The 9,775-nt window shown below is 38.0% G+C and overlaps 2 protein-coding genes across 2 annotated transcripts; one reads left to right on the top strand and one right to left on the bottom strand.

Annotated features, from left to right (window-relative positions):
- The first annotated feature begins 2,851 nt into the window (after positions 1 to 2,851).
- Positions 2,852 to 7,188, top strand: LOC21385639 (pachytene checkpoint protein 2 homolog). Its single transcript, XM_010104382.2, has 14 exons — positions 2,852 to 3,185; positions 3,302 to 3,365; positions 3,569 to 3,675; positions 3,894 to 3,961; positions 4,231 to 4,334; positions 4,406 to 4,510; positions 4,658 to 4,747; positions 4,829 to 4,904; positions 5,248 to 5,317; positions 5,408 to 5,478; positions 5,640 to 5,730; positions 6,282 to 6,409; positions 6,690 to 6,815; positions 6,901 to 7,188. The coding sequence occupies exons 1-14, from the start codon at positions 3,065 to 3,067 to the stop codon at positions 7,039 to 7,041; spliced, it is 1,362 nt and encodes a 453-aa protein (XP_010102684.2). The 5' UTR covers positions 2,852 to 3,064; the 3' UTR covers positions 7,042 to 7,188.
- Positions 7,189 to 7,255: 67 nt separating this feature from the next.
- Positions 7,256 to 9,285, bottom strand: LOC21385638 (pentatricopeptide repeat-containing protein At3g48250, chloroplastic). Its single transcript, XM_010104381.2, has one exon. The coding sequence runs from the start codon at positions 9,271 to 9,273 to the stop codon at positions 7,387 to 7,389; it is 1,887 nt and encodes a 628-aa protein (XP_010102683.1). The 5' UTR covers positions 9,274 to 9,285; the 3' UTR covers positions 7,256 to 7,386.
- Positions 9,286 to 9,775: the final 490 nt, after the last annotated feature.

The raw sequence follows: 9,775 nt of genomic DNA, 5'->3' as shown, positions 1-9,775 counted from the left end.
GACATAGCATTTGCGGTATGCAAAATGTCTAGGTTCACGAGTAACTCGGGTATCGAACATTGGAATGCAGTTGGAAGAGTACTTGGTTATCTTAAAAGAACCATTAACTTGGGTTTGTCATATAATGACTATCCGACCGTACTTGAAGGGTACTCGGATGCAAGTTGGATAACAAGTGCAAGTGATAATAAATCTACATCTGGGTGGATTTTTACAATTGCAGGAGGAGCCGTCTCTTGGGCTTCTAAGAAACAAACGTGCATAACTCACTCTACGATGGAAAGTGAGTTTATAGCACTTGCCGCTGCAGGCAAAAAAGCGGAATGGCTATGAAATCTATTGCTTGATATTGAGTTGTGGCCACAACCGATGCCATCTATTTCTTTGTACTATGATAGTGAAGCTACTTTGTCTAGATCTTATAACAAAGTTTATAATGGTAAATCTAGACATATTAGCTTGAGACATGAATATGTTAAACAATTAATAACCGATGGTGTTATTAATATTGTTTATGTTAGGACAAACAAAAACCTAGCGGATCCTTTGACAAAAGGTCTTTCAAGAGACTTAGTCAAAGAAACATCTAGTGGAATGAGACTGAAACCTTTCTTTGAAAGAGTCACCAATGATGGTAACCCAACTATGTAATAGTTGTACCGCTATTCCATAGTTAAATGGGTAAGAACAAATTATTGTTATATGACGGGTTAGCACCGAACTTTAATTAGACCCTTCCAGGATATTGGTGCAAAAATAGCTACGTGTTTGAGGTTGAGTTTATACTCTTAATGAAGTTTGAGTCTCTTAGTAACTAGTGATATAATTCGAACTTCGCCTAAGTGAACATAAGGAATGGTGTCGTTCCTAACAAGACCTTGGTTTTAGTCTTGTAAATGTTCATGAATCCAAGATAGAGCACAAGGACGGAATAGTGCTAAACAATTGGACTCTCCCCCTCTCTCTCTCTCCCTCTCTCTCCCTCTCTCTCTCTCTCCCTCTCTCTCTCTCCCCCCCTCTCTCTCTCCAAGACACACAAACTCGTGCACTAGCTCTGCAATTCACCATAGAACTGTTAGAGAGATTGTAATATATCTCTTAATTTTGATATCACAAATTGGATTAAAACACATTCGGGAAGAGTGGGCTGACGCAAGCACGCGCTGCAGGGCGCTGCAGCCTGCGCAAAACAGACCTCTCGGGTCTGTTTTGCTAGGCCTGCGCGCTGCAGCCTGCGCAAAACAGACCTCTCAGGTCTGTTTTGCTAAGCCCGCGCGCTGCAGCGTAAATTGTCGACGAAAAATGTGTTTTCGTGTGTTTTAGTGATCTGAAAAGGTCTCGAACCATTGCATCTATTTGTGATATGTTTTCTCACATATCTGAGCACTTATTAACAATAGAAATAACTATTGTTATAAGTGTATCAGCATATAAAAGATAACCATCAAATTGAAAAGGTATCTTTATGTGAAAGGTTGTAACACTTAAAGAGGATGAATGCATCCCTGTCTTTATATGATGGACTTCAGAAAATACAGATTGATATTAATTGTTCTGGAACTCAATATTTTTGCTGGATATTGTGTTCAATGGTTTGTTGTATCTTGGGGGTAATTTGCCATTTAGAACTCGTTAGCAAACTTTGAGAAGTGAGGGCAAATAAAACCTTAAAGGAAAGTATTCCTATACGCCTCAAACCCTTCTTTCTGAATTCTCTATTCTTTTCATCCTCCCAAATCCGAATTTCACCAACAATATATATATATATATATATATAGAGGTATAGTCTTAATGGTTGTTTTAATATTTATGAAAAAAGTTTAAATTTAACTATTGTTTTTTCTAACTCGATTATTTATGGTAATTCGCTGAATTTTGACAGAGATTTTGGTAGAGGAGTTCCTCAAGCTCTAAGATTTCTAGTCGTTGGGAAAGGTGGTTGTGTCGGCGCTAACGCCAGGGAAGGACAGGCGTTGGAGGAGGGACGAGATGGCGCCGTCGAAAGATAGGGCTTCCGTCGAGGAGAGGGGGAGATGGAGTATTACACTTGAAGGGAGAATTTGATTAGATATAGTCGTTTTTATGTATGTTTCTATGAGGAAGATGGTTCTGGCCACATATTTTTGATCCGACGGTGTCCACGATTTCACCCTACTATTAGGGGGAAGAAGCGCCCTCTGCCATAGAACTTCCCTTTTTTTGTCCATTTTAACACAAGAAGATGCTTTTGCTAACTAACAAAGTTCGAGGATAGTAATTAGCAAATAATCCAATTTAAATTTGAAATTTGTGACATAATTCAGGGGCGTTGAAAAAAAATGGCAGTTTTAAGTTCGTGTCTCAAGTAAATGTAACATTTTTCTCTTATGTAACACTCAGTTTATTCAAGTGTAACAAACAATATTACAGGTGTAATAAACAATATTATATGAGTTGAATTACATCTTTAGAATATCACACTAAAACAAACTAAGTTATATAAATATACGAACGATGTTATATGGGTATACAAAAAGAGTTACACATGCTTGATTAGTTTGGATGCTAAACTTAAAAGACAATTCTGGGTTGTTTGGCTGTTAGATTCATGTCATGATTCGAATCATGGTTCGTGGTTCACTATAATATTTTCTCTCATAAAAAATACACGTAAATCAAAAATAATTCTAAACCCATCAACCAAACATCCTCAAATAATCTAAAAGGAATTTCTCTAATTAAAATAATCTTAGGACCCATCTATACGCCTTCAGTGAACATTCCAAACGTCAGAAAGACTTCTTTGATAACGCGCAAACCCTATGCTAAAGTGCTAGGTACCGCCTTCTCCTTTCAACTCTTTATTCTTTAAAAAAAAAAACCGTGTTAAAATAAGCTTTTTTTTCGGACATTTTTCCCGCCCATTTCCAAAGAAAACTCCCGCTGTCCTCGTCTTCTCCGGTAGGGTTTGGTTTGGGTGGCCTTGGCCACTTCTCTTCAGTCATCAATACCACCGAAAGCTATTCTTCCTGTCGATCCTCTGTGATGAGCTCCACACAATAATCCCTAGTCTCTCCATCCCAAAATGAACACTCCCATGGAGATCTCTCTGCAAAACCCTCATGACGCCCCAATGTGCGACCAAAACGGCGTCGTCCCGCCATCACCTCCTCCGACACTGCCCCAAGACAAATTTCTCGTCTCCGGTCAGTACCAGATGCTCTCGATCTTCGCCATTATCAATTTTGCGTCTCAATTTCAGTTTTCATTTCCAATTTATATATATATATATATAATGGTGTTTTATTTTTGTGTGTTCCAGTTGAAGTCTGCCTAAAACCCTCGAGCACAGCTCGGTCTGAAGATGTCCGGTCGGCCGTGGAGAAGTAAGCTTGAGGAATGTGTGATTTAATTTGACAATTTTCGATGAAATTATTTTGATTTATTTGATCGTGAATGTACTTGTGGGTTATTTGGATATTTGTGTGATTTAATTATTCGTTTTATTGGATTCTTAGATTGCTTGAAAGAGCTATAAAAATTTATGACCTTGCTTGTTCTTTGATTATTATTTATTTAAAATGCTTAGAATGCTTGAGAAGAGGAGCTTAAGCTATGTAGATGGACCCATTGGTGTGCCACTTGACGATCTGTTTCTCACAGAAAATGTTCAAAGGATTAATATCTGTGACACGGGTATGCATTATTATACATAAATTATTTTATTTTATTTATTTTGTGTGTGAAGGTTAGGCAGATTAAAATCAAATTTGAAACTGTTAACCAGCTTGATTATGGCAGTTTCCCAGTTAACTTTATCAAATAAAAAAAGGGTTGCTGATAAATCTGTTAAACTGCTCGAGAGTGTTTTGGATTTTTTCCGGTTGTGATGCTTGAACTGTTTGTATTTGTAGAGGAATGGGTGCAGAACCACGACATTCTTTTGTTCTGGCAAGTCAAGCCTGTTGTCCACGTCTTTCAGGTAAAATTGTGTAGCTGACAGTTCTCAGCATAGTTCTTTAACATCCTTTGCTATAGTACATTCATTGTTCCGAAGAGAATTGAAGGGACAATTTCCCGATTTTACCCGGATCATTGTGTAGTTGATAGTTCATTTAATTGCTTCTTTCAGTCTCCTGCATTTTAATTTCATTAAGTGGTAAATCTGAGAAGGTGTCTGAAAGTTTTTGAAACTAATTTTTCACTGAGCCTCCATCTTTACACTTGATGGTACTTATTTTTTTCTGCCAGCTTAGTGAGGAAGGGCCATGTGAGGAATTAAGTGGGGACGGACAACTTGCCAGCTTCAACGAATGGATTCTTCCTGCAAAGGAATTTGATGGCATGTGGGAAAGGTTTGTTTCTCACTATTCTTTTCCCCTTAATAGTGTGAAAACCAATTGATGTAGTGAATTGTTCTTTGCAGCTTAATTTATGAACCTGGTCTCAAGAAAAGGTTGCTGCGGTATGCAGCAAGTGCGTTGCTCTTTACTGAAAAGGGTGTGAATCCTTTTCTTATTTCATGGAATCGGTAAGGAATGGTTCATTAATTGAGAGCGCGGTAGATATTCATATCTGATGTTTTGAGCTTTTAGAATTGGTATTAGTAAAGTAAAATTCATGCAAGTCGCATTTAAGGTTTTACTGACCATAAGTTCATTGCTTCAAAATTTTGCAGCGTTGTGCTTCTACATGGACCTCCAGGGACTGGGAAAACTTCTTTATGCAAAGCATTGGCTCAAAAGCTATCTGTTAGATTTAGTTTCAGGTTTGTTAATATAGCCCAGTGAGTAGACAATCTATTAATTGGACTTTTGATCGTCTTAACTCATTATTTTCTTGTTTACAGATATTCGCAGTGCCAGTTGGTTGAAGTCAATGCACATTCTTTGTTTAGTAAATGGTTTTCTGAGAGTGGCAAGTTGGTATGTAATTATTAGTTTACTGCAACTCTGAATAAGATGTTTTTGGCCTCTGTTACTCGCAGATTTTTACCTTAGCTAATTTGGCCTTCAAGATCTTAAGATGTAATGAATAATTACAAAAATCTGCAACTGTATTCTCCTAGAAAAATTGAAAACTCAGTATGGCAAGGTTTGATAAGCGCTGTTTTGATTATAAGGTTGGCAACCTACTGATTCAGGGTATATTCTACCTAGGAAAATATCTTCCTTTTGAAACTGCAAACAGAATTGAAATAAGTTCTAAGCAACAAGCTAATCGTGAGAATTGGATTCAGTTTATGTGGCTCATAGTTTGCTGTTATAGGTTGCAAAGCTTTTCCAGAAAATTCAAGAAATGGTGGAGGAAGAAAACAATCTGGTATTTGTTTTGATTGGTGAGCTTAATAATTACAGAGCTTTTAATTTCTAAATTCATCTTGTGTCCTTCTAGCTTCTAGTTATAAATATATATGATAATGCTGCAGATGAAGTTGAAAGTCTTGCTGCCGCTAGAAAGGCTGCTCTGTCTGGTTCTGAACCTTCGGATTCTATCAGGGTACTGTCCTCTAACGTTCCCCTTCCTATAATGCCTCCCTATCCTTCAAGCAATCACATTAACCATACTCTTTTTTTTTTTTTTCCCAGCAACAATATCTTGGATAATGCGAAAACTAGTTCAATTTTGATCTCATTGCATTTTAAAAATTGCCATTTCAGGTCGTGAACGCACTACTAACTCAGATTGACAAATTGAAATCATCTCCAAATGTGATAATTTTGACCACGTCCAATATTACTGCTGCTATTGGTAAGCCTAAGACTGATTTTCCAACCGGGTGAATTTGTAATTTTGAAGTCTGCATGCTAAACAGTGCCACTTCCCTCTTCTAGACTCTAGTTTTCTTCACCATCATTCCATTACAATAACATAATTTCATGCAAATCACTTTGACGTATCTGTAGTTTGCCTATGGTATTCCTTGAGATTCTGGATTGGAATATATTCATTTTTGTTGATAAATTGTATTCATAATCTTTGACCATCACAATAACATAATTTCACCATCATTCCATTACAATAACATAATTTCATGCAAATCACTTTGACGTATCTGTAGTTCCTTGAGATTCTGGAGTGGAATATATTCATTTTTGTTGATAAATTGTATTCATAATCAGATAATCTTTTGCCTTTCTGCTTGTTCAATTTGTTTCTGAAAATTAGCAATCCTGCTTTGCTGCTTATTTGTTTCTGAAAATTAGCAATCCTGCTTTGCTGCTTATTTGTTTCATTGGCCGCGTGAGAAGTATTACCACGCTTTTAGCATGTGAGGCCTTACCAAATTTATCCGGTGGCAGATATTGCATTTATTGATCGAGCTGATATTAAGGCATATGTTGGTCCTCCAACTCTTGAAGCTCGTTATGAAATTCTAAGGAGCTGCTTGCAGGAACTTGTACGGACAGGCATATTATCTTATCTCCGGGTATGAATCTCTCACATTGTTAAAAGACAGCATGCATATAAACCTTTTATCATTCTTATAAGAAAAATTAAGGGCCCGTTTCATATACTCAAACTCAAGTTATTAATTCAGCTACAATGTTTTTCTCTCACAAAAAATTAAAAATTCAAACCCCAGAATTAAAAATCATAGTTTGAATATATCTTCTAAACGGGCTCTAAGCCTTCATTTTTCATTCACTACACCAAGTGCTGGTCTAGATACATTGAAATTGTGCTAATTAAAGCTGAAAATTTTGTAGGATTGTGATCAATTTATGCTTCCAAACTATAGTAGTTTAAAAGAGAAATTGAACATGCATGAGAATCAGGAAGCTGAGACACTTCATTTGTGCAAACAGTTGCTTGAAGCTACAGAAGCGTGCGAGGTAAGGGTCAAAAATATGCTTCCATATCCGTACTAAATTCAAATCACGATTTCTTAAAGTTGACTCGACGAATTCTTGCATATAGGGATTGAGTGGACGGTCTCTGAGAAAGCTTCCATTCTTGGCACATGCTGCTCTTTCAAATCCCTGCGGTTGTGATCCTGGCAAGTTCTTGTCTGCAATGATAGACACTGCAAAGAGGGAAAGTTCTGAGCTGCTCGACTGAATTTACAAGATTTCTAGAGTTTTGTAAATAATGTAGTTTGATGAGCAGCTATTGGACTGAATTTGTATCTTGTTTGCAGCTCTGAGCTACTTGTAATAACAATGATGCTCGCAGAAAGAGAATATACTATAAGGAAAATGAGAAAGAAGCTGCACTCTAGTTCCCACTTCCAATAATGCAAATTGCCTAAACAAAAGCCAAGAAACAAAGAAAATGAATCCAAATTCCATCCGAAATTTGCATTGATTGGCCATTTTATCTAACAACGATGTTCTAAATATTGTTGGGTAAATACTTGTCAAGTAGCAGCGTATAGCAACAATAAATTTAGGGAGAAAAAAAAAATCAAGCAGTAGCAGGGCTGCTCTGTGTGGACCCAAAAAGTTTGGCAATGTCGCGATGCTTGCGGATATGGTGAGGGCACTTAAAAAGCAGATCTTTGGCTTCAGAGTGTCTGCCTTCCCTAAAGAATGACTCGAAAATATGAAAATAAGCCGAGGGAGATGGATTTTTCTTCACACTCAATGCCTTCAAAAACTCAGCAGCCTCCTCAACAGTCCCAAACTTCGAGATGTAAGGAACAAAAGGGTCATGATAGGGAGGGTACTTGTGTTTCTTCATTAATCGAAGAAGGTTCATTGCTTCTTCAAGTTTCCTCACTTCTAACATCTTTTCAATAAGGTTTTTGTACGTCGCTTGCCAAGGTATTACACGAGCTTTATCCACCAACTCAATCAGCAAATCATATGCGCCCTTTATCTTCCGCTGACTAAGAAAACCTTTTATCAAGACATCCAACAAATCGCCATCCACATTGCAATCCTCTTCCATCATCTTCATAAAACACATCAATCCCTTGTCAACTTCACCAGCAGAACAATGCCCTTGAATCAAAATGGTCCAAGTCTTGATATCAGGAGTACATCCATTTGCTTCCATCTCATCTAGCACTCGACGAGCTTCTTCAAGCCTCCTTGCCTTACAGAGTCCAAAGACCAATTGGCTGTAAGTAATGTTGTCCGGTTCATACCCTGCATTTCGCATAACTTTCATCATCTTTTCAGCCTCATCAAACCTTCCCGCACTAGTCAAAGACCTATGAATCCCATCATAAGCAGCCTTAGAAAGGGTACGTCCCGTGGACTCATATTTCTTCGCAACTCTAAATGCCAAACTACAATCTGGATTATCACCGGCCGAGATGCTCCTTAAGAGCAAATTGCAGTCCTGAGCCGAGGGCTTAAAAGGGCCATCCATCATAAACTCATAAAGCTTCACCGAATCCTCCATCATCTTACTCTTCTGAAATTGCCTCGAAATCTTTATGTAATTGTCAATATCCAAATCATAACCCGCACCCTTCATTTCCTCAATCATACCCCAAAACTCTCCGATCGAATCATCCCGACTAAGAACCCTTGCAGCCGCATTATAAGTGACAGAATTGTGCTCATAGCCCGGATACCGACCAACCCAACGAAAAAAGCTAGAAGCTTTTGACGGGTAAGTTCTAAGTCCCTTCAACACCCTTAAAACAATATTATCCGACAAGTCAACTATGATCTTCCCTAATTGTTTCTCAACCTCATCACTCCATTGTAGCCCCAAAACAACATCAACCACCTTCTTCACAACACTATCCATTGCATTATCTTCAATCATCCTATCATTAAAGTGCCTCAAAGCCACAACATCGTTAGTCATCTTTTCCTTAACTAACTGTGCCAAGATAGAATCAAAAGTTTCTTCATCAATATAAAAGCTTTGTTCTTTCATTTTTGCCAGAGTGGCCCAAAACCTTTTCATGTCCTTAAGAACTAGGATCCTGAGCATCAAGCTGTAAAGTAAAGAACTTGGTCTAAACCCATCTTTCTGACTTACCCAATTGAAAAAAACAGAAGCCTTTTGTGGGTTTTTATCCAGTTTCTTCAAAACGTATATAACTCGCTCGTGGGTCCAACCCAGGTTCGAGTCATCTAACTCGTTCTCCAACTCAGTGGACCACTCGTTAGCCAGGACGAGCTCCACGACCGAGTTGGGGGTTGAAGAAAAGAAGAGCTTTTGATGGGTGTTGATGAGATGAGAACCGCGAGATTGATTGGGAACAATTGAAGAGAGTTGAGAGAAACGAATCACCTGGGAACATGGTGGTCGAGTCGAGCTGTGAATCTGAGTCGAGAGGAACGAGTTGGCGAGTCGGAGGGAAATGAGGATGTTCTTTGCTCGATTCATGGCTGCTGGAAAAAACCCTTTCGATTCAGTCGTTTATTTCAGCCGAGGGTTTAAATTTTAAGAATTAGAAAATTTGCAGTAAACGACGCCGTTTCTCAAGATAACTTCCCATGTGTTTTTTTTTTAAATTTTTAAATTTCCAAAAACGATCTTAATACCTAAACTACCCTTTTAGCGCCTCCGCTTGGCGGTACTAGCCGTCGCGAAGACAGGTTGTCAAGCTCGTCGCCACTAGCACAAGTCGATCCTCTCCAAGTTCAATCGCAAGTTGGGTTGCAAAAGGGCAGATGCTAGCGGCGGCGTTGGGAATTGGGGATCAAGGTTAGGGTTAGGAATTCAATTTGGGACTAATTTTTTGATATATTATCAATTCAGTAAAATCAATTAATTACTAATCTCTTTAATTAGTAAATCCATTATGTAAATATTTTATTTATCAATTTATATTAAGTAATACCTTATTTCCCCCAATATTTACTATTATTTTTTTATAAAAACATTA

Source organism: Morus notabilis, unplaced genomic scaffold, assembly GCF_000414095.1.
Source record: "Morus notabilis unplaced genomic scaffold, ASM41409v2 Scaffold1781, whole genome shotgun sequence".
NCBI classification, from domain to species: domain Eukaryota; kingdom Viridiplantae; phylum Streptophyta; class Magnoliopsida; order Rosales; family Moraceae; genus Morus; species Morus notabilis.
This window is presented reverse-complemented; position numbering and strand designations above follow the sequence as displayed.

Bases quoted from the DNA above. Each gene is read 5' to 3' on its own strand.
- LOC21385639 (XM_010104382.2), top strand. From the start codon at position 3,065: ATGAACACTCCCATGGAGATCTCTCTGCAAAACCCTCATGACGCCCCA. The intron at 4,511-4,657 runs GTAAGGAATGGT...AAAATTTTGCAG, and splicing joins TTTCTTATTTCATGGAATCG to CGTTGTGCTTCTACATGGAC. The intron at 5,479-5,639 runs GTACTGTCCTCT...TTGCCATTTCAG, and splicing joins AACCTTCGGATTCTATCAGG to GTCGTGAACGCACTACTAAC.
- LOC21385638 (XM_010104381.2), bottom strand. From the start codon at position 9,273: ATGAATCGAGCAAAGAACATCCTCATTTCCCTCCGACTCGCCAACTCG.